The 25,045-nt window shown below is 42.3% G+C and overlaps 1 protein-coding gene across 5 annotated transcripts in view; it reads right to left on the bottom strand.

Annotated features, from left to right (window-relative positions):
* Positions 1-568: 568 nt before the first annotated feature.
* Positions 569-25,045, bottom strand: part of rtkna (rhotekin a) — a 68,259-nt gene continuing 43,782 nt past the window's right edge. For 3 of the 5 annotated variants that reach the window (XM_042487979.1, XM_042487981.1, XM_042487983.1), the window contains exons 2-11: positions 12,288-12,549; positions 11,699-11,752; positions 7,947-8,064; positions 7,622-7,846; positions 7,395-7,489; positions 6,704-6,810; positions 6,370-6,501; positions 5,159-5,324; positions 4,373-4,477; positions 569-2,715 (exon numbers count right to left, since the gene is read on the bottom strand). In XM_042487979.1, coding sequence (XP_042343913.1) covers positions 2,000-2,715; positions 4,373-4,477; positions 5,159-5,324; positions 6,370-6,501; positions 6,704-6,810; positions 7,395-7,489; positions 7,622-7,846; positions 7,947-8,064; positions 11,699-11,752; positions 12,288-12,549 — 1,980 coding nt within the window. In that variant the 3' untranslated portion in view covers positions 569-1,999. The remainder of the gene's footprint in view (positions 2,716-4,372; positions 4,478-5,158; positions 5,325-6,369; positions 6,502-6,703; positions 6,811-7,394; positions 7,490-7,621; positions 7,847-7,946; positions 8,065-11,698; positions 11,753-12,287; positions 12,550-25,045) is intronic. The other 2 variants (XM_042487980.1, XM_042487982.1) reach the window with 1 other exon arrangement.

Raw genomic sequence — 25,045 nt, 5'->3', positions numbered from 1 at the left:
TGGTGGATGTTTCACATTTTATTGGAAATTTGATGATCAGGAACTGTGATTCTTTTTGGGATCCTACAATACTGCAGTGAACTAGTGTGTGGCAAAATTATAATAATGACCCAGTTTTTCTGTTTTTTTGTCTTACAGGATAACTTCAGCGTTTTTTAACCTGGACTCTTTTCCCATGTGTGTGTCTAAGTGACTGATGGCAACAACAGTTGTTGAAACTGGTGCAGTATTGAGCAAAGGGCTGCAGCCAGCAGTGGCAAAACAGGTTGCAATGTAACCACTTGAGGAATTTGTGCACCGTCAGTTTATATCCACTAAAACTGTGTGTGTTTTTCCACAGACAGGTTCAGATTGTTATTGTAAGTGTCTGACAACTAATGAAAAGGAACCGTCCAGAGACAGAGATTTTTGTTAAAGAGTAAGATCCTTTTTGTTCAACCAGAAACAGCCTCAAAATCACTATTAGCAAACCCACCAGACTCCATTTAAATAAACAGTAATTTTACAGTGTATAGAGTGAGTCAGCATATTTTCACATTTAACTGGAGTTATTTCAACCAAACCAGAGATGGTGATTGTTGAAACAGTGGGAAGACAGCAAAGATTTCTGTTTTTGGGAGCCTTATTTTGTTTCTTTTGACTTTAAATAAAGTATGGTTCAGCATGATAAATTACTGTTAAATGAAGTCTGCTGAGTTTGGCTATAAAAAGGGTCTTTCTCTGTAGGATCCTTTCCATAATGTGGTCAGGCACTTATCATTACAATCTGACCCTGTCAGTGGACAAAAACAAACACTTTCATGGACGTACATTCACGGTGCACAATTGCACATTGATGTTATATTGCAGACTTTTTTGCCCCTGCTGGTTGCAGTGCTCTCACTCAATACAGGATCAACTTCAGAAATCGTTGTTCCCATTAGTCATTCAGATGCAAAAACATGGCAAAATAGGGACCAGGTTGAAAAATACCAAAATTACCGTTTAAGCTTTGGTTAGTGTCAGCTTATTCTATGGTTTGTTCTATATATGTCAGGAGCTATTACCTAAGTCTGAAGTCATCCTGACATTAGTGTGCAGATAAATGTGTGAAAAGTTAAGACCAGAGCACAGATTTTTACCCTGAAGAGATCACAGTAACAACCAGTACAGTATGTATGAGCACTTGCATAAAGTTAAGCTTTCACCAGAAACATTGTTGAAATGATCTCAAGTAGTTCAACATTTTAACTGCGAGTCAAATCATGCAAAAAAAAAAAGAAAAAAAAAGAAAAAGAAATGGTGCATAGTAATTTTAGGAGAGCCATAACGATCATCTGTTGTATGAATAATTAGATGCGTACACTGAAGTAGATATCACAGTACAGACAACAGACATTAACCCATCCCTCCACACTTACCAGTTTGAAAACTCCTGACTGAGTACACCTTGTTCATCTTGCATGTTCATCTTGCCACATGCTCACTGGCTTTTATAGCATAAACACCGCAATCCTTTATTCATAACACATCCAGTCAAAATACTGCTAGTGCATTAGTAGAGATGATTTTATTTGAGCGGCCAGAAACAAAACCTTTTCTTGTTCCAGAATTAAGAGTCCAAGTACAGACAGTGTGTTTATCGGAGCAAGTCCGTAACTCTTTGCAACACTTTCTTCCAAGCAGCATGACCATAGTAATTTCTCAAAGCAAGCAGAGTACCTCCCATTCAGTTTTGGACAATCTTCAAAATTGTGGCAATCCAGCAAAGTGCAGAGTCGCCGCAGTGATTGTCACCAGTCTTTTGTGTGAGAAGACATTCCAGTTTGCCCCAGGAGGGTCTTCCACAATCCATCCTCCACCAGGAGGCAGGCTAGAGGCAGCTTATCCTCCTCATGGCCCTGCATGTGGCCTAGCAGACTGCCTGAGGTTGGTTCACAGATGTTAAGCCAGTTAAACCATGGTTTAATGAGAACTGTTGCCTTTAGGCCAGTGGTAAATGTCTGTCAGGCGGGAGAATTCACACCTGACTTTGGAGCCAGTTGCGAGGATCAAGTCTGGCCCTGAGGTTCCTGAGGCTGCGTCGAGCCGGAGAGGGTCTTGAGAAGGGGGCTCCCTCAGATGACTCGGGGCTGTGGCTGCCCTCGCTGTTGCTGGAGCTGTTGCTGGAGGTGGAGCTGGAGCAGGAGAGCGTGGTCTGCGTGCTGCGCTGTGAACGAGGCGAACGAGAGGGGATGGGGAGCGGGGCGAGCAGCGAGGAGGGAGGAGGCTGGCAGGGGCACTGGAGGGTCCCTCCTCCACCGTACCCCCTCCCTCGAAGGGTGCTGAGCTTAGCATCCAGGGACAGAGTGCGTGGCCTCAGGCGGGAGGGGGAGGACGACAAGAGAGAGAAGTTTGACGAAGGCTCAGGCCAGCCGTGGCGGTGAGAGCAGGGGCTGGTGCTGCAGTGGCTGTCACTGTCTGACGTCAGGCTTGCGTCGGAGGACAGCAGACTCAGCTGAGGGCAGCGGTGAGGGCTCGCAGGGCTCCGAGGCAGTCGGTGAGGGGTGCAGGGGCTGTGGCCGGAAAGGCGAGAAGTACAGGGACGGGGGCGGCCAGCGCTTTTGGGGTTGTTCTCCTCAAACATAGACATCCAGGTGGGGGAGGTGCCCAGCTGGCTACGGAGCTCCAGCTCCTGCATCCTCCGAGCCAGGATGTCTGACACAGTGCTGCTGAGGTCATCAGATGACTCAATAACTGCAGGAGAGATGCAGCAAAAAGTCATCATTATACTCCTGTATACTCAGCTCGAGACGATTTTTCAAATTGGATGTTTTTTCCATTTGAGACATGGCCTGATAATAGTCATAATCATGAAAGATGAATTCACTGTGCAGAAGTCTTAGGCCAATCAATCAACGCTGAGCTTTGGACATGAATGCAACCTGGTGTCTGCACAAGAGACTTCAAGACATGTTCAGTGGAAAGGGGGGTTACATTTAATACTTGAAACATTAGCCTGCTGAAGTTGTTTTTTATTCTGAAATACTTGCATTTTTAATACTGTATACATGTTTCCTCAAAGCTATGGTTGTATTTTAGAGACTACTGAGAAATTCATATGTATGATAATTATAACCTTCTAAAATAACAAAGTGTAAGGTGGCCCAAGACTTTTCCACAGTACTGTAAGTATATATTTTTTTAATATTCTTTTCATTCTCACAGCAAGGATTAGGATGGTTTTAATGTAGAATTAATTAATTTTTTTTTTTATCTCACTGGAGGTTTGGATTCTGAATAGACTTAGAGACATATTTGCAGTTCATGAAATGTCCCTTTGAAATGTATTCTTAAGTGAATAGAAAAAAAATATGCAGAAAAATTAGAAGATTTTCTTTAGTCTGGTAATGCATTGTACAGTTGAGCAGAATAATGACAAAAACAAACACAAACGAATCATGTCCTGTATATTTAATCCTACACTTCTTAATGTTTATTTAGTTATGATGACTGAGGATTAAACAAAAAGACCCTCTACTTTATTGCTTTGCAGAATCTACTCTAGCAGCCAGATGAGGCTGATCCTGGATCTGCAGTAAATCCGGGACTGCAACATTTAAAATACCATATTTTGTACGGAGCCCTACTCCTGTTACTTCACCTGTCGTTGTAATAGGACGAGAGCAGAGCACGAATCTCAGCAGACACAGCGTTATCCTGCAGCAGAAGACCCTCAGAGGAGGGTGCGGCAAGAGGCGCTGCCAGGGCGGGGTGTTAGGAAAACCAAGAGGGAGGTTAGCGGGAGAGGAGGGGTGGAGTGGATCGGCGGTGTGCAACAGGTGGATGTGTTTGAATGGTCATGAGAGAAACACATAAAGGTCAATGCGTGTTTATTAAGGAAATTAATGTTAAGGCATGATGAGAGGGGATAAAAAGAATCATTCAAGGATAAAGATAATTTGCCGGTTAAAAATTAATGGTGATAGTTGATGAAAAATGTGTCGTTTATTATGCATAATGTATGAGGACACAAGGAAATAATAAAGTAGGACAAAAGAGACAGAGTCAAGGAGTGATGGATTCAGGACACATGAGGAAAATTGGAAAGGACAAAGAAGAACAGAAGACAGAGAGTGAGTCAGCGTGTCAGAGATAAGACCCATTCTCTTCTATAGTAGCTACAGAGAAGTAAAGCAGAGTGTGAGTTTGAGATATCTGAGAGGAAAATTTAATTGTGGCAGCATCTCTCATGCACATAGACCCGAGGCAGTAAAGCTATACAGTCACATGCAATGCAGGAACAGTGCTTTCTTTCCCTGCCTCCCTTTTTTCTTTTACTCTCAGTTTTTTTTTAGCTAAAAGTGTCTTTCATTTGCATAAACATAGCGAAATAATCAGGTAGAGGTCTTACCCATTTCGTGATAGAGTGAGCCCTGTTTTGGTGTGACAGGCGCTGGTTTCCTTGGTGATGGCAGCTCAATTTTCATTAAGTCATCGCAACACTGTTTCCACTGGCCTGTACATTACAGACAAACTATTACTTTCAACACACCAAGCAGCAGATCCAGAAAATACAGCAGCATACGTCCTTGAATTTGAATCCTTTAAAGGGATACTCCACCCACAAAATGATCATTAATGTATCCGTTTCTTGCCCTGTCTTAAGTTATATTTGTGAGGAAAACTTGATTTTTCTTGCATGCTTTTGAAGTGAATGAAGAATCCAATAAGTAAATGGGGACTGCCTGGGCTAGAATGTGCATTTAAATTTTGTTCAGTGGAGTGTATGAGCAGAGTTCAAATGCACACGCTTGGCCAGTCGTACGACTTGCATGCGGTAGTGGTAGTGTTAGTTTTATTTAGTTAGGTTCTAGTGAAAATGCATGTTTTCGGGAAGTACTTAGCATGTAACTGTATAAATGAGACTTGGATTATTCTGTATAAACTGTGTGAGAGATTGTAAAGAGATGTTTGATAAAGTTTTGCTGTTGATAAATGCGCCCCCCCTTTGAATTCAATTCAAGATTTTCCTCAGTTTTTGGGTTCTTCGTTCACCGTGGAGGCATGTGAGAAAATCAAAGTTCTATTCATGAATTCTACACAACATGGGCCGAGTCGTTGAAATACAAATTGTGATTTTGTGGTTGAAGCATTCCTTTGAATAGCTATGATAATGTATGTGAATGAAGGTACTTACTCATGTCATAGAAATGTTGCCAAAAGGCCTCCATCCACCTGTGTGTGTCCTCCCGGCTGTCTGTTGTCAGTGTGTGTGTGACCTCCTCACCTCCGTACTGGTTGCTGATACAGATATTCTGAACTTTACTTTGCAGGTCTTTCTCTGATGCACGTATTCTGGTCTCCTGAAAGCGAGAGTGACAAAGAATACAATCATCTGCCACAAAATAACTACAATCAGGGATAAATGCCAGCACTCCTGAATGAACAAAATTATGTGCTGCAACAAGTGATCATTACGGCAATTGTAATTTTACGTCCCCACTGAAAATAAGCCCTCACTAATAAAGCCACTAATTAGTCCTCTTCCAAACCATTTCCCTTCAGCAATTATCCAACAAAAGGTGCAGACTCCCAATTCCCACATCCTCGTACTACTCCAAATGTGTCCAGGTCTGCTCATGGCCACTAGATGGCAGTGTTGTTCCATCCAGCCATTTGTCACAGTGCGTCCTTTCCTCTTAAGGAGAGCCAACTGACTTACAAAAGGATCATACACACCTGATCTGATCTGACTGACTTGGCTCTATATATCAGCTGTGGGTTCAGGGTCAGAGGCTACAAAGACTGAATGAGTCACGATGGAAGGAATGAGAGGCCCCACAGGCGTCAACCCTCAGACACAGACACAGGAAATAAGATGATCAAGAACCTGACTGGCTGACTGACTGTTCTTCACTTTGGTGCCTGGAAAAACTCAAGGATGAGAGATATATGATTCCTAGTTGGACGGGGCTAACTGCTGTGTCTTATTGTGTTTGCAAAGACTCAAGAACATATCAGAAAGATTTCATTTTGAAACCTTTAATGCCCTCTATCCCCATGTGCCTGCTCTTTTCTAGCCTTGCTGAAAATTTACACAGTTACACCTGAAAGCTGAGCAAGAGAACCACAATTTTCCACTTTTGGCTTTTGAGCAGCTCTACATGGGCAACTGAGGGCTAAGTACCTTTCTCAAGGGCACCTTAAAGTAAGAGACGAGCTCATTTCTTATTTACTTTTTTGGCTCAGAGAATACCAATTGGCTTTAGATTCAAACAGAAATCCACAAACCCAATGCCTTTCCAGCTATGCTGCTGATGCCTCAGGCGATACCAAAACAACTGTATAGGTTCTTTAAAGCTGGGTCGACCTCTGGAGTGTTTTACTCCACTCCAGATATATGCTAACCTTGTTGATGGCAATGGTGAAAGCTGGCTCGATGTTCGCCTCTACATCTTCTTGCCGGTGGTAGCAGAAAAGGCTTGTTCCTTTCAAAACCGCGTGCACTTTTGTCCAACTCTGAGGGTCACCTCCCAACTGCTGCGAGGTAGAGAAAAAGATGAGTGAAGAGTGGAATAAACACGAGGAGAAAACCACAAAGAGATGGCAACAGATGAAGGAGAGGAAGGAGGTGGAGGAGGAAAAAAAGGACAGATATAAACCAGGACAAAAGCCAAAATCTGTTAAAAACTCTGGAATGAATTGTTCCCCCCATCAGTGCTGCACACACCTGCCAACATACCTTAACTTTCAAGCATCCACTCATCATCTGTTGGGTCATGCAGTGAGGCTGAGCTGCGAGGCGGCAGCACATACTGCCATAAAGTGGCAGCCAATACGAACACTCTTCTACAGGGAGAGAGAGATTGGCAAAAATAAACACCATGAATAAATAAAAATATTCCCACGTGACATTCAAATTTCACACACAAACATGCATAGTCATGTGCATCCGCATACACACTTCTCCCCCACATCATACCCCCCCACCCCCACCCCTTTAGCACACAAAACAAGGCACAGGGGTGTAAATGACTGGCAGCTGCAGGGAGTGCCATGAAGTGCAGCAATGAAACTTTACAGCAGGCTGAAGGGCCAATGAATAAAACACTAGGGGCCTGTCTGTCTGAGGGTCTGGGCCCTTGTTAGCCCACATCATTACAGCTTTACACAGCAGTCACCTCGCAAGCATGGCCTTTATTACTGTGACCTTGACAATGGCTGTCTGTCAGAGAACATGGTAGGACGGAGAGGACGGGGAAGACGGGGGGGGGTATGCATAGTGCTCTTGGTTTAAGGGAAATTATTAGAATGCAAGGAGGAGAAGTGAGACAGTGATGAGTGAGAGGAGCACAAAAAACAGACAGATGGCTGATTTGGCAGGGAAAAGAGAACGATGGTGAGGCGACAGATTGATGGAGGCTGCCACTCACCGTTGCCTGAGATGGTGAGGTCGTGTGTGCGAAAGCTGTCCTGGACGTGTGACAGTGACAGGGTGGTATGAGCTAAGAGGTGGTACTTGGGGCCCCTGTCAGCACACAAGAGAGGGGATAGAAATTTATTCCCTTCAGCATGCATGTTCATAAATATGCCTACTTGCACTCTCTGAAATATTTCTCTCTCTATTCAATATGTACACTCCCAGATAATTTAAACTTACGGTACAGAGGGAACTGGCAGCAGAAGAGGAGCTGCCCCTCCATTGCTAACAGGACTACATGGCCCAGGCTCCATGGCTGCCCGGAGCTTTTTCCCAGCTGATCGCCCTAGTGAGGAGCTCAGTTTACTGGCTAGTTTCCTGGGCGTGCTCCCTGCTGAGTAGTCATCCTCCGAGCAGCAGCTATACAGCTCAACGCGCAGCTCAAAACCAGGGCTGGCTTCATTACTGCAAAAAGACACATGCATAAATGCTTCCACATCAGTGTCACACACAGCCTGTTTTTAAGTGCTTTTTGTGAGTATTATGTAACTGACAGATGACTCACAATACGATGGTGTTGTCGAAGCAAATATCAGTGAGTGTTCGGTCCACTATCACCATGTCTGTGTCAAAGATCTCTCCTCCCAGCTGCAGCAGGCAGAACACTGCACACCGATGGAGCTCTGCAAAGGATTATGTGGAAAGGCAGAGCGGAAGAAAAAAACAATTCTGTGAATGACTGCATTTATGTGACCTCCAGACAGCTTTCATTCAATTGCATCACCCGAAAAACTCATGTTCAGCTTCAAAACAGTATCACCTGCAACCTCCAAGATGTAGGTAGCTGTTTTAACAATGTGTTGAGGCCAGAGGCTAGAGAGGGGATATGACCTGAGTGGTTAAAGGCTGAAAGAGGGATCAGCTCCTCCACCTGGCTGGCCAGCACCTCTTCTGTTGTCAGTTTCAGTTCGGTAATCTCCACAGCCAGCTGTGCTCAGAGTTTCTATGAAGCATTGTTTGTTTGTCTTGTGCACAATGGTCTTTAGTGTTGCTGTAACCAATGAGAGCTTGGAAATGAAAAGTCTAGCTTTCTGAGACCCGGCAATTCATATTTGTCCTCTGTGGTGGACATGACACTGAGCCCTTTTTTGAAACACCATGCATTTATTCTATCTGAGTCCTGACGCACTGTGCAAAGCACATCTTGGGCTTTCTAGTGATGAAACACACATGACGGTGTGACCAGCAGGACATAATTATGGCCTATAGCAGTAAGGAAGATGAGCGGTCAAATATATAAAGTAATATTCTTTCTGGTCGTCATAAGGATGTTGTATTTTATTTATTTATGAGAGTCCTAACTGTATTATATTAAGATTTGAGAAGTTTGAGTTAATTGTAAGTAAATCAAAATACACATTATAACTCTTGTCTTCTGTGGGGGACAGTGGGAATTGTTTCTTCCCATTTTCAACCACAGTATTTTCCATATATTTAGGAAACAGAGCACCCAGTGAGACAGAAAATATTTTGTTAAAAATAACTGAGGAAGAGTCCGACATAAATGACTGGTCTTGTAAACACCAGACACACGGCACACATTATGTATAAATAGTTAGAAGCACGCACAGTACCTTTAATGATACATTTCTTAAAAGTGAATTTAATAATGTAATGTTATCGTACTGTACTGTGAAAAACATTGATAGAACAACAAACTCAAACTCAAAACATTGCGATGGGAACAAGAACAACATTTTGGAACAGAGACCTTGCTCCAGGTTATCTAGATAGTTATCTAGATAGATACAAGTTATCAGATAACCTGATGAAGGTCTCTGTACCAAAACGTTTTATTATTTTATTATTGGACAGATATCAGACAGTGTACTGGAGTTATTTGTTCCATGGTAGTCAGCTCATGGTCTTCTATGCACCTGTTAACCTTCAGGTGTGCAAAAGATTTGCTTTTTGTGATAAACACTGACCCGATGTCTAGTTCAAGGAACATGTTATGAAATGTAAAACATTTTTAAGAAAAAATCTTTTTGACATGTTTCTATTACAATTACCTACATGATGTCCATATATATATATATATATATATATATATATATATATTATATATATATATATTTTTTTTTTTTTTTTTTTTTTGACAGGTAGAAAATACACCTGCATTATAACGAAGCTTTAATACCCTTTTTGAGCACGCTTCACTATGATTACAGGGAATGATTATGGTGAAGTGTGTCCTCTGATGGTCTACTACCTTTCTTTAATTGTGTGTTTTCTTCTTCTTTCCCTGATCAATCAAATTCATAGATTGTACCACTTCTCATTAAATTTCAAGGTTGCAACTGAAAAGACTTAGAGAGGAGGTCTGCTCCTACTTATGTGCTTCCCTGTATACGGCCCATTGACACTATTCACACTTATTATTCCAAGTATGAGCTCAACACGCTACTTAAAATGTGATTGGACATGTGACTGAGGAACATGCTTTACTCCTCCTCACCTCCTGGGCTCGGTTTATGTCTGGGTGTGCTTAATGACCTTGACTAACAGCCTCATTAAGCTTTGTTAAGAGTCTACTACCTGTCTCTTGAGTTCATTTATATGCACAGGTCATGCAGATTAATTCCATTCAAGTTACCAAGGGAGAGAGTGAGCTCTGAGACTGTTATAATGACTGCACGGGGGTTAACCCACACTGACTCTATCAAGAGGAGGCGGGAAAGCAAATAGTCAACATAAAGATTGCCATTGTTATATTTTCCAGTGCACCGTTAAATTCTGAAATGCCATAAAAACATTTACATATGACCTGGTTCACAGTAATATTTCACAGGAAAAAAATGGGAGAGTATAGAGTTCCTTAAATGGACAACAGACTTTGTGTGTTTTTCAATGCCCTACTAATAATGACCCAGTTCAGCACCTGTGTGCTGTGGCTTCTCAGAGCCAGGAGGCAAAGCCAGCAGGACTGAACAGTGGGTCAGGTTGTGCTGCCAGGAGTTTCTCACATCTAGAAAATCACTTCTTGGAAAATACAGAGCTATCTGGTAAAGCTGCAACAGATTGTAATAATCAGATCCAGGAACTGTGCTGTGTACCCTGCACAGAGTATGTCTTACTGCATGTTCTGTCTGCACAGTTAAGTGGCTCGGCAGATCTAAAACTAAGTGTGCTTTCATACCTAACATAACCTGTTTGGGTCTGTTAAAACAAACGCAGGTCTGTTTGCGCAGGTCATTTGGGCTGGTGTGAAAGCTGTCAGTCAAACTCTGATGCGGCCAAAACAACCAAACAATATGATGTCCAAATCGATTCAAGTACAGTTTGTTTGATGTATAAAAGCACACAAACCAACAACAGGATTTTATTTTAGCGGATATGGGATTTTAGCATGATTTCAAAAGCTTAACGACTAATAAATCCTTCTGCTGATGCTGAAATCTGTTCAGAAAGCAGTCTTATGATTGATCTGTATGAAGCCATGTATATCATGCATATTATTTGGTAACCATGGTTACATGTATGCACATCAATGAAGGTATTTCCCTGATGAATAGGTCAGAACTGCTGTGCTTGTATCTGACTCCATGTAAAAAGTGCGTGACAGCATTCCCACAGTAATAAACCCCGAACTATTACTGTACAAGACGCCGTCCTTTTCGTCGCGAAGATCTGCAGCCAGTTATTTTTAACATACAGTTGATATGCAGTCTAATTATAACGCGTGCAATTAGTTATTTCTCCCTGAGCTCTCTGTGGTTACAAATAACATCAACAAACACATCAGGAGCATTTAAGTGCTGTAGAAACTTCTGTCAGTCAACAGAAATTGATTTTAACAGTTTAGGACCTGATGATGCCCTAATGACAAAAAAATGCGCAATCAACAAGTTACCTGTCAATCTGTATAACCTCATGTTGCTCCTCTCAGTTCATTTTTTAAAATGTCAGTGTTAACAGAAACCACAATAAAAATGAACAACAATGTATCATTGGTCCGGAGCAAATGAACCACACTTTAGCTGTGAAAGGACCCTAAAAGTCCACATCAGTGTTTCCCCCTGTTGCCAACTAAAAAAAGGTGTTTTTTGTTATTTAGTCACAAGGACTCTCACACTCACCCCTGTGATTACACAAAGCTTTCACACACATTCAGCATCTTTGAATTAGTCATTTTATAACCGTGTGAAGCCACATAGCACTTCCCTCAGGAGAAAATCATTAATAAATACTACAGGCATAAATCATTAATACTCCATCAATGAACTTCTTCACTCGCATACAAAAGTGGCTCCTCACCTCCTTTGTTCTTGAAGTACTCTGTGTCTTTCCACATGAGAGGGATCCGAAGATCTGTAACGACAACAGGCAGGGGATTAGACCGCAAAAATGTTAATCACCTTTCTCTGACTAAATGATATGTGTGTATCTGGACGTGTGCTGCTTTCAGTCACTGGCTAAAGCATCTACTGCTAATTCCTGACTCTGTGTGCGTATGTAGTAAGCTCTCCAGCTGGGAAGCTACAGCCGTGCTTCCATGAAACTTCAGCCACAAACACACACACACACACACACACACATCTCATTAATATATACATATATATTTTTTTACTTTCTCATCATGTTCTAAACAACTTGAAAAAACACCCTGCTGTCCTGCTCTCTGGTGTGAATTATCTCTCTGCGGTGCGCTTGTGATGCATACAGGGAACCTCCATAATTATTCATCTGACTGCCCGCTGTTATTGTGCTGTGAGCAGCCATCTGCAAGTCCACTTTACAAGGGGGGCTCTGCATTAAATCATAACACTGCAGGGATCACAAAGATTCAGTTCTGGTTCATGTCCAAATCCCCAACAATAAATAAATAATGCAAGATTTAACTTGCCTGAGATGGCCACTTTTCCTTTGCACGGGAGTCTGTCATCCATCGGCCCTGCATCTGACGACCTCCGCGTGACCTTCTGCATGACCTGAGCCTCCTTCATTCTCTGCAGCTCTGACATGTAGGCCATGATGCGAGTGCTGCAGGTCTGCAGGCTCTTCGCCGCCTCCAACGCCTGGTCTTTCTGAGAGCAGGCGGCCAGCAGCTTGCAGGCTCCGTCGCGCATCCGGATCTCATGGTCAATTTTTTTCTGAATGTCGCTGTCCTGGAGAATGTAAGGGAGAGTGTAAGGGAAATGAGATTCAAAGGTCCAATATTATGATAATTTCCAGGTTCATTCTTATATTTGGGGTTTCTACTAGAACATGCTGATGTGCTTTAAATAAAAAAAAAACATTATTTTATCAGACTGTCTGCCTAAATACATCTGTTTTTGCCTTCTTTCTCAAACGCTCGGTTTTAGCGCCTGTCTCTTTAAGCCCACCTCCCGAAAAAGCCCAGTCTGCCTCTTTTGGTCAGCGTTAATGTTTGTTCCACATCTGTCATCTAGGCGTATTTGCACTGTCATTTCAGCCAGGGAATAACTGTAATGGCTCTGTAGCAAAAATTTCTTCCTTAATATAGTATACTGTAGTTGTGACATCACAACTTCACAGAAGTCCTGACAGAGCATTTAAAGTCACAGTTTGTGAATACTGACTCTGTGGATTTAACGTTTTAATATTTTCACAGTATTTACATAGCATCTACACCGGCTTTATAATAGAAAAATATATGAAAATATGGCTTTTACAGTATGGAACCTTTAAGTGACATAAAATGACACATTTGAAAAGAATCTTGTCTTTGGCAAATGGAGTATGGCATCATTAGAGAAGTGCAGTGGTGAAACTGAAGGGAGTAGAGAATGACTTCTCTGACAGGTAGTGATACAAAGGAGGGCATTTTGACAAGAATAGGAAACAGGAGGCCAAGACATCAAGAGTGTAACTCTGCAGCAGATAACTTGTCTCTTGTGGATACATTAGTAAGGTGTGTCTCTGAAAGCACTCAGGAGTCTGTGTTCAGTGGTGTGTGTGTGAGAGAGAGGTGGCATGGACAACATTCAAACACGTAGCCTTTAGCCCTCCTACCAATGAACCCACCACCTGCTGAGCAGACACGGAGTTGCTGAATCATTTAGTGCAAACTTATTCACCATACACACACACACACACACACACACACACACACACACACACAAACACACAGCGAGGCACATCTCGAGCGAGAGAATAAAGAATGAAGCTGTCAAACACTGAAACCCAAATGAGAGACCCCAGACACACAAATGTACGCCTCTAACCACTGTCCCTTTCCTGCTGCTTCCTCAAAGGAAAAAAAAGCACATTATTAAACTAAATTTGACCTGGCTTATCTGGGGCAAAAAGTACACATGTGCAGGAGTACACACTGTGGACACATGAACACACACTCACAAACCCAAACACATGCAGACAGTTAAGGGTTCTTCAATCCCCCAGTGTCTGCCTCTGCCTCTGGTGATGCTGTCCAGAGTTGAAACAAATCCCTAAACCCCTCTTCAGTCTGTCAGTGGTACAAAAAACACTGCATGCATGAACTTAACACGTCAACAGTGAGGGGAAGAGCTAACATGTGAGGTGAGAGGGATGACAGAGCACAAAGAATCAAACAAAGACCAAGCAAAAGGGAAGCTGGGTTGACCTTGAGAGTCGGTGCCAGCGCTCTTTTTCAAACACTTCTGAAACGCATATTTGCACATCAATTGCTTCAGGCCAGGGAATATTGATCAGTAAGGACGCCTTTAAAAAAGGGTTTAAAATGAATTGGTGAAACATGAAGGCTACTACTGAATAAATGCTGTGCAACATCTGCCTGACTGCCGGTGCATGTGTGTGTGCTCGTCCTCTTCAGTGATACATTAAAAAGCTCCCACTCTTCCCACAAATAATCTCTAATGCTCCCTTTGCCCTTCTTTTCCCCACCCCTCTCTCTCTTCCTGATAAATGCACCTTCTCCTCCTCTACTCTGATGTTTCTCATTTATCGTCTCCCGCTCTCCCCTCTCTGCCTGATTCTTATGAATTTTTTATTCTTTTGATTTAAGCTTTTATACTTTCACTGCTCATTTTCTTCCGCCCTCTCTCACACTCCATCCGTTCCACTTCACCGTCCTCAATTGGCTTCTCTTTCTTCTCCTCCACTCCCTCTTTCTCCTCTCTACCTGTCCGCGTGTTAGCAGGAGTCCCACACTTTGTTCAACAGAAGCGCAGTGGGAGAGGAACGAATGCTGGAATTTGGACGCAAATTCTCACTTGGATGCTGCACTTCAAAATGAGGTTTTGTGTGGTAGCTGATTAACCGCAGTATTGGAAAAACTAACTTGCTTCTTGGGATAAAGCCACACTTGCGCTGCGTGGTGGTGAAAGCTACACTAACAGCTGCAAAACACACAGATCCAACTATTCTGTCACAAAACCAAACCAAACCATTAAAAACTGTAAGCAATAGTCTGGTATGCGTTACAGTATCACTTGCTGCAATAACATGGCATGACATTAAAAGGGATGGAAGTGATTACTAGCAGATTTGTCCTCAAAAACGCTGCCAGAGTGAAGAATTATCAGTCAGAATGAGAGCGTGATTGAGCCTACTTATACTGATGAAGATAATGATCAGTTTAGAGTTGTGTAAAATCTACACTGTGGGTGCTGAATACAATGTAGCTACACAAATAAGCCCGTCATTAAATAAACACTTTCACTGACTGAAAAGCAATTACAGTACTCTCGACTGTGAGAAGAAAAGAGACCAAATTACAGAAATGGTAGAAACGTAGATGGTAGTTAACTGCTGGTTGTCTGCGGGCTTCAAGTGGAGTATTCAATTTTACAGGTCAAGGGTTTGTTTATGAGAGTTTATTGGTTGATTGAGGTGGTTTTCTTTCATCCAACTGTCTGTTTTTGGAGAGAATAAAAAATTATAACTGAGAATGGAAGAAAATGAGAGGAGGGAAATGCACATTCAAGCCAGCATTTACTTCAGTGATACTTTCCAAGCATGAGTGAATTATGAGACAACAGGCTCCTGAACAATGACATGCAAAAGGCCCCACCGCCTCTCCTACAAAGAAACAAGGCACTTTTTTTTGGGTGGGTGGGGTGGGGTTTCACTTCTCTTGTAGTTGTTGTGCATCTTTTTGTTTTGTGTCTCTTTGTGACAGCTGTGTCTTTTCTTTAACATTATTGTGTCTCTGGGGTAATCTCTGGTGTGTCTCTTTGAAGTCATTTAGTGTCTTTTGGGGGTCATTTTGCATCTCTCTGTGGTTGTTTGTTTCATTTTGTAGTTATTTTGTGTCTCTTAGCAGTTCCTTTGCATCTCTCTGGTCAGTTTGAGTCTCTTGCTGGCTGGTGTTAATCTGAGGGACATTTTGCAAGTGAAGACCAGGGTGGCCCCTTGACTTTGGGCTCCTGGACCTGTGCCAGTAATCAGTAATCCATCTGTGTTGAAGAGAGAGCCTTAAAGGTATACTATGCAAGATTTGTTGGTCACTATTTGGAAACAGTATCGTCAGCAAAAGTGAAAGTGAAAGCCAGCTGAAATAAATGTTACAGCTTCCTCTTGGATGCATGTCGCCTACAGTCTGGTGCCTGGTCAATACTTTTTTTAATGAGGTCCTGCCCTCACCTGCAGGCTGTGCCCAAGAACGTCCCAAATATGTGAAGAAAATAAGAACATGCAGGCAGACAGTAGGGTCTCTGCAGAAAAAGACACCGCCAAACACTACTAATGTGTCGTGAGTGAAGATTGAGAGAAATACATTTTGCATCACTTTACTCTACACATTGTTTCTTAGGAAAAACCTGCATAGCATATCTTTAAAAGAGCAAGAGAGCAACATCTGCATATTTCCTAATATTGCAATAATGAGCACAAGGCTTGAAACACAAACAACAAACATGAAAAATATGAATCTGTTTGAAGAATCTAATCTTTTATGCAAATGTCCTAATTGCAGAAAGACAGACAACATTAAGAACTGAAACCATTTCATGACAAATTGTTTAGTTGATGGTAGCTTTGATAATCATTTAATTGTGAAGCATTTAACCAAGTCATATATTATCTTACATTTTAAGAAAACTGCCTCTCACATGTCAGGATCTGCTGTTTTTTTTCCACTCTCACATCATTCTAAATTGACTTTGGACAAAATATACAATTTAAATTCACCACTTTGTCGCAAGAATTGTGGATATATCATTCAATCAGAGAAAAACTATTAGCTGTAAGCAATAAACAAAAAAAAGGAGGATAAAGAGGGAAATAAGAGAGAGCCCAGCTCGGGCTGTGTCCAAATGTCCTTGTCAATGGAGGCACCACAAACCGAGCTCCATGCACCGCTGAGCCGGAGGCTGGCCAGCCAACTTTGAAGGAATGCACACACACACATACACACACATACACACACATACACAGAGTAAAGAAGCTGTCACCACAGTCCAGTTTCATGCGGCAGGTCTTAGAGTGACCCGCCAGGAGGAGGTCCTGTATTTATAGCAGCTAAATTAACAGGCCTCTCCTTGTGGGGGATCTCAGAATAGAAAACGAGCAGCCTAGATCTAACTCTAATCCACACGTCTGGCTGTATGTCGGGCTGACAGAGTACAAGAAGTGGCATAAACACTCACAGAGCGGCCAAGTAAAACTAAACAAGAGGATTACACACATGCAAAAACAAACTGAGTGGATGATCTAATTTTATTTTTGTTCTTGTAAAGCTCACAGACAGACAGACACATAAATAAAACTAAACACAATGTCAGAGTGATTCGCTCACAGTGTCTTTAGAGTGGCAGGTGTTAGACCAGTGGGCATTGCCAGAGAGGCTGCCTGCCTCTGATGGTGAAAGTGTGGACAGCAGCCAGATAGAGGGTGAGGGAAGGGTGGAGGGGCGACGGGGGATGCGGTGCATGTTGGGTATCAAGCAGCGACACAGAGGGGAGGTGTTGCTGTCAAAGAAAAAAAGTGGAGGAGGGGGACTTTAGGGAAACAGTAGAGAGGAGTGAGAGAGAAAGGAAAGGAGGAGATATGGGTTGACAGGGCGAAAAGGTCTGGGTGGAGTGTGAGAGGCATTTGGGAGAAAAAGAGATAAGAACAGGCACTGCGAGTCGGAGGATAGAAAAAAAACGGTGAATGTCAGGAGACGAGCAAGAGGGGAAGAGGAGGGAGGGATGTGAGCACGGCAAGTGAGAGGGAGGTAGATTAAGGTGCTGGACTTGCAAGAGAAGACAACAATAACGGTGAGAAAGTGTTGGGGAAAAAATGGAGGTGGCAATCAAAAAAGGAAGAGACTCGGCAACAGAAAGAGAGGCAGTGAGTTCAATATGAGCAAATCTGCTGCAGAGGTAACGAAGCATAAAGCTCTGTAAATGAACAGGCGTGGAAATAATTGGGAGAAATGGTGTCTTTTTTCTGAGAGGGAAAAAAAAAGACTCCAAATCTTGACAGTTGCACTCATGGCTACGGACAGAAAACTTCTTAATTACTACCTGGCAATTAACTTTAAAAGAGAGTTGGCAGAGCTGCATATTGTTGCACGACAGAGACTTCATACCCAAAAAGTTCTCACGAGGCTTTCGAGATAAATCATAGAGATGGTTGGCTATTAATTACAGAGATAATGGTTCAATCCCTGTCCACACATTTAGATGTCACTGAGCAAGATGACCAATGTGTGTGAATCAAAAAACGTCTTTTGTAAATTATTGTAAGGAATAATGTAAAGGAGCAGCAACAATAAATAGTAGCGCTTGCTTTAAACAACAATATATTTTGAAAGCATCACCATATGACGCCCACAGTTCATGCATAATGCCGACGTAACCTTTCAGCAGGTAATTTGATGCCTCAGTAGATACCAGATGGTCACTTCCTCTGTCACCTCTCTGTCCCCGTATGGCCGTGTGTGTTGATCCTCACTCGTGTGTCCGTGGGTGTGATCTCAGCGACACTAACACACACAGCTACACAAACACTCGGCGGGTTTGGGGATTTGACGCCGCCGCAGATGGTGTGTAATGGTTTGTTTACGATGTGTTGTTCCGCGCGAGTAGGCTTTCCTGCTCAGATCACTGACCCTTGACCTCTGACCCTGATCCTGGAGCAGAGCAGACGGCTGCTGTTACAGCACAGGGTTAGTCCATGGGGACTAATTAGCAAATCAGCATTATTTGCTTTGCTAATTTGCTTTGTGCAGTCGAAACATATTAATTGAAAGAGTTTGGGAATGACAGTTACAGACTGGGAGGAAAAGGTGTTATTACTAAATTGTTTTTACATTTACAGACTACTCATATTTATATATGTAACCTACAACTAAAGCATGCATCTTAATTTAGAGCTGAAAATAGAAAGCATATTTTCACAAGCATGTTCTTTTAGAGATGGAGGTTATGTGGGTTCATGTGTTGGTTCAGTTCATCACAAGGACCTGACCAACAACTACTGGATGTATTGCCATGAAATGCAGTACAGTTATTTATGTCACAGCTAAGGATGTATTATAATAACTCTGCTCTAGTCAAATGTCTCTTTGTCCAATTCATTTAGGACTAAATACCTATTGCAAATTAGCAAATGTTGGAATGCTACCACGCTAAAATAAGATAGTGAAGATGCTGAATATTAAACCCTCTGAAAAATGCAGGGCGGTCTCCCCCTTTTTATCTGATCCTACTTAACAGCGCTCTGTTGAACACATTAAAACAAATGTGGGTGGACAAACTGGATTAAGAATTTAAAAATGTGGTCTGGGATGAATGTTTAAGGAGTGTATGATTGTTCAGTGTCAGACATAGTTTTGTACAGTGTGAAATGTTACAGGGGCTCTATTGTTCCAGAGAAAAGTTACACAGCTTCTAAACTAATGTTTCAAACTGTACTTATAGCCATCCTTGGAGAAAAATAAAGCTCCTTTGCCAATAAGTATGAAAAAATAGTTGCTCTGTTTGGACTGGTGTTGCAAAAAAGTTAATCTCGCAAGTGTGGAAAATGGACTCTGTAACCACTTATGATTTGTGATTGGGAGAAAATGGCAAACATTACATCTGGAAGGACTGAGATTTTATAATGAAGATAGAGTAGGCGTGTTTGATAAGATCTGGGACTCTGTACAGAACTTATTTTAAGGTTAAGATCTGATGTGTCCTATCTAGAACACGTTACCAGATATACTACACGCTCTCATCCTAAGCCGTCACACATCGCCGCTTTTCCAGTGGACTTCTGCATCTACATATTACGCTCCAGGTATCCTCCTGCATCTGCTTTATGACGTTGGTATTTTCTGTGTTTTTCTCTTTTTTTTTATTAGGTATTTACTTACTTTTGTACTTTTTAAAGGAAAAACTGCTATGTATTTGATGTAATGATGACTGTGGTTATTGCTGTTAGGGTGTGCTACATCCGTTTGCATTATTTTTTATTCTATTTTTAATGATATTCCTGCTATATTCTCAAAAAAAACGTATTTTTAAAAAAGTATATTTACATATATATTATACCTGCTAAGCATCAGCATGTTAGCATTGTCAATGTGAGCATGTTAGCCTGCTGACATTAGCATTAGGGGCAGAACAGTGCTGCAGCCACACAGGGCACAGAGCGGATATCATGGCTACAGAGATTTAGTATTGTTATTTTATACCTGTTCAGAGGCTGATGCTGTTGACATCGATGCTGTTGAAGCATCGATGTCGATACTAGCAGAGAAACTGTTCTGCCTCTCCACAGACTCTGTACCCTCCAGTTAAAGGCTGGTTCATCTAAAGCACTACAAACCAGGGACACCGTTTCTTCTATGCTGACAGATAGAGTGAGAGAGGCTGGTACTGTAGAAAATGGAGAATAACAACAGGACTAAGGTAAAAATTCTTTCACACACACAAAAACAGACAAGTAGACAAACACACACGCTCAGAGTCACAAGCACATGCACAATCTTTCAATCGTCGTGGCCACACAGCCATTAAGATTGACACAAATGCACTCCCTCTCTATTTCACATATACCAACATCACCAAGAATTGCGAATTCCTGACCACTCCCATACGTTGGGACTTTACTGACCAAAGTGCTGGCTTTCAATTAGTCAGCCACAACTATGCGCCTCGCCTTCCTCTCCACCCTCTTCCGCTACTCTCCCTCATGCTCCCCCTCCTCCCCTCCCACACCCAGAGCACGGCTGTAGTTAAGCGGTTGAGAGAGCAAGAAAGAGTAAAAGATAAATTAAGAGAGGGAAAAAAATCGATGACAAATTAGCTGAGAGAGGATTGGAGTATAAGAGAAAATGAAAAGTGAGAATGAAGATGCAAAAAGAGTATAGGGAGAGCGGGAGGAATAAGGAAGGCAGAACAGTGGATAGAATGCGGGTGATTGGATGAGTGAGTGAATAGCAGGGATGTTGTGGGAGGAATCTGCTAATGTGACTGTCAGTAACACACAACACATGTCACTGTCATATTCTCGCCCACAGGCACATAACAAAGCACACACATTAAGTGCAGAATGTACACACATGTACAAAACTTACGAGGAGAAAACTGGCAACAATTCCAAACCTAAACCACTCAAAAACAATGATCCAATTTACCGAACAACGTCCCCACAGTGTCTCAGACTCCAGCTGCTGCTGGAAGTCTGGGCACAACAACAAGTGAAGGGAACTGGTTTGGTACTGGTCATGGAAGACAGAGAGGAGGGGGGAAAGAAACAGTAACGGGGTGGAGTGTTTGCATTCGCCTTTTACGACAGCGAGGCTGGCTACAAAGCAGTCTGTTCAGTTCCAGGACACACTTACACACACTCCCAGAGCTCTCTCATATAGCAAAATGCGCCTGTGTACAGCACCCCGGTCTAGGTGCCAACATGCTGATGTCATTATTGAGGTTGATTCCTGTAGAGTTTCAAGAACTCACCCCTATAGCTGGAACACTGTGAACCCCCCCGACAGCTTATGCATTCAATTATTCGCTGACAATAGAGACTGTTTGAGCTCTGCTTACATGGAAAACTATGTGAGTGCTCGTCCACATGTGCTTGTGTGTGCGAGCGTGTGTCCAAATGACTTTGCAGCCAGCTGTTCTCACACAAAGCCACTGTGTTTCAATGCAGCTGGGTCCCAGCAGACATCAGGCAGTGTGAGAGCAGAAAGTGCTAAAGAGAGAAATAATATGCATGTGTCTGTGCCCTAAATCATACTTAATGTACTTGCAGGAGGTGACGGAATATGTATGTGTATGCAAACAAGTGCATGAGTGCACAGTGGCCCTGTGTGTGCACTTTGTACTTGCAAGTGCATTCATTTTTTGGCTGCTGGCCCTATGGAGAGCAACAGACGAGCGAATTTCAAGCTATAAAACAAATTGTTTAGAGCTACGAGAGAGAGCACAGGGAGCTTAGAGTCTGCCAAGCAGTGATCACTTCAGCAATTTATAGGCACACTAAAGCTTGATGGCTCTTACACGGCTGTGCACACTCAGCCTAATACACCGGGTCCGCATTATCATATAGTAGCAGAATGGGAAGTGGGAGAAGCAGCAGGCAGGCAAACTAAACTGCACAATCATTTGAAGGCAATGTATAAGTGATAATAACAGGAAGTGTGTGAGCACCTGTGTGTTAGTATATCTACTGTATGACTGTGTGTGGTCTCTGAGCATATAACGAACAGGCCTGGAGAGTATAGATTTATGAAACGCTGCGTACAGGTTCCAGAGGAGACTCATAAATAACTGTGGGCCGGGGTAAAAAAAGGTATACGTTGAAGCTGCAGGGTAGTTTATTATGAGTAACAGCAGCAAAAAAACATTATTAACAGCAGGAACCCCTCCTGTTCTTCTTCCATCTCACCTCTGAGACAAAGTGGGCTGCATTCACTCAAAATACTGCTGTGTTCTGATATAGTAAACTAGACTGTAAATCCTCTTTGGCGTGCACAGTCGAATATAAAAGATATAGAACAAAACCAGGCCTCAACATCTTTTTCTCCAGAAATCAAGGTAGTGGAGTTCAATTCATGCCTTTTTTTGTCCATCCTTGTGTGTGTGTATTTTGTTTTGTACCTGTAAAGTCCCACTGTTTTGATGTTGAAGAAAAGCTATGCTTGGTTAACATTAAATGATAAAAAATAAAATAAAAGGGGAAAAACATCCACAAAATGACCCAAAAAAGAAAAAAAACACTTCAAAGAGACACAAAATGACCTCAGAGACACAAAATGACCAACAAGACCACCAAACAGAGACACAAAACCACAAAAATATGCACAACTACTACAAGGAGATGCAAAACAACAACAAAACAACAACAAAAGGAAGCAAGACCACCACAAAGTCTGTGTGTCTCGCGCCCTTATGAGAGGTGGTGAATGGGGCCTTTAGCATGTCAGTACCTAGGGGCCTACTGTCTCATACTAAGGATGATAATAATTGTATTTTTGAGCAGTTCTGGCATAGTTTTGTGTGTTTCACAGTTCTAAAGTGAAGAAAACATGATCCGCAGCTTCCGATGAGAACGGACACACAGAAGGGACAACAGTCATTGCAGAGCAGCTTCATTTTCCAATCAAACGGTAATGGAGAAACCCTAACGAGAGTCACTGGCAGACTGGACTGTCTGGGGGCTGCAAGAGGCAATTAATAAATTAAGAAACACACACTCACAGCAATACTGCAACCTCATCAGTGAACTTTACTGGCACAGTCCGTGTTGTGCACTGCAGGCCTGGAACACAGCCACCGACTATTATACAAGTTGATACTGTATTATTAACTGATTAGCCTGCTTTTCCTGTAAGCCACACAGAGAAAGGAGAGGAGGGTTTAGAGAAGGAACCAGTACGAGGCAGGTCTTTCAAAGCCTCTGATCAAAGACTGCTGTGATCTCTCTCAATGAGAGCACTCTCCTACTGCATCCCTAAGTGGGGAGATAAAGTAAAGGGGATTTAATCACATTAAAAGATACACATGAAGCTAAAAGGCAGTGATGTGACATCGTAATCTTCTCTGTGCTGGAATTTTTCACATGTCGTTACAGCCTGTTCCTTCTCGAACACATCAGCGTTTGAAGAGAGGTGTTAGTCTGTGAACGGAAGTTGGCTGTGTCGCTTGTCGCTGACGCTGATATGGCTGTGAGGGGCTGGCCGGAGTACGTGACACAACACTTTCTCATAATAAAAAAACAAAACAACAAAAAAAAAAATCCAAATGTGACTCTTCTCAGATCCTCAGTGTGTGTGCAAGTGTCATGGTGACTGACAGCTCTCAGTATGACATGTTGCCTTACACCTCGGGTAAACATGGAGGAGGCACGGGGATGCAGTAGGACGGGACAGGCTTTGGATTCGATCTCTGTTCGTGTTCACATCTTTGCCTGTGAAGAGCCAACACATGACTGGTTGATTATTTTGCTACCAGTTATCCCCGTGCAACTTCAAAATATACAGCGCTGATAAACAAGCCCTGAGATGCAATAAGCAAACTGGTGTTTGCTCACAGCACCATAATGCTTTAGAAAAAAGCCACATTAATTTGGAATATACTGTTGGCATTAGAGTCAACAATCATCATGCTGAAAACAAAGAAAAAAAAGCAGCATCAACATGAACCTCTGCAGGACAAACGCTGCATTTTGACCAGACGGACTCTTCAGAGTGGCAACATCGGGACAGACAAATGGCAGATGAGGAACAGCACAAAGGGAGGGTCTAGAGGGCAAAAGGTCTCAGTGCTACAGTTTCTCGATAGAGATGGAGCATCCCTGCTGGGCCCGTACCATTAAGCTCCCTCTCTTCCTCAGTGGGGGTGAGGGGCAGCTGGTTTTCTCACTACTGCAATCTCATCCGAACACTTGCTGTGCAACACGCTGTAACACATTTGTAAAGCTCCCTTTGCTTGACTTTTGCAAATATGCACACCCAAACCCCCCACTGCTGATGAACAGTTTCAACAGCCTGACACAATTTCGGTGGCACACACAAAATGCTCGTCTCAGTAATCCGAGGCTTTCCTCCTCGTCTGAATCAGGATGAGGAAATCGGGGCTAATTAGCTCAGCCGGCCTAACTAGCATTTAAGCCTGCCAAATTGTCCTCCCTGTTGTCTTTTACCTCTCTTTGCTGTGCTACAGACACACATTAAGGAGTGCAGATAAGTCCAAAGCATGCGGGGCTAAGACCATATTAATGCATATAAATCTGAAAGTGCATTATTCTTCTCAGTTTTAGCCCTCTTTTCACATCCCAAAAAGCTCTTTAAAATGAGTAGATTTCAAAGCAGGTATTTAGCAGTGAAGCATGGAGGGGCAAAACAGAACTTTTATAAAATCCCAACACTTGATATTGATACTCTGTAGGATTTAGGGAGATATATTGGCAGAAATTAAATATAATATAATATTTTCTTGGGTGTATAAATAATCACCTGAAAATAAGTAAAGTAAATAATAATTGTTTTTGTTTTTTTAACCTTAGAATGAACTGCACAGTGTTCACCATGGTGCACCAACATGCTTCTACAGTAACTCATGGTGAACAAACCAAACACACTAGACCTTTAAGTTTGGACTTTAATATCATTTTCATAAGTATCTGAAAATGTAATGTTAAACTCATCATACTGCCCACATAGATGTATCCAGCTTGTCATGCCACTATTTTTTGACTGGCAGCATCAGATATGTA

This window comes from Plectropomus leopardus, chromosome 6 (genome assembly GCF_008729295.1).
Source record: "Plectropomus leopardus isolate mb chromosome 6, YSFRI_Pleo_2.0, whole genome shotgun sequence".
NCBI lineage: Eukaryota > Metazoa > Chordata > Actinopteri > Perciformes > Serranidae > Plectropomus > Plectropomus leopardus.
The sequence above is the reverse complement of the archived record's forward strand: the minus strand, read 5'-3'. Positions and strand labels throughout refer to the sequence as shown.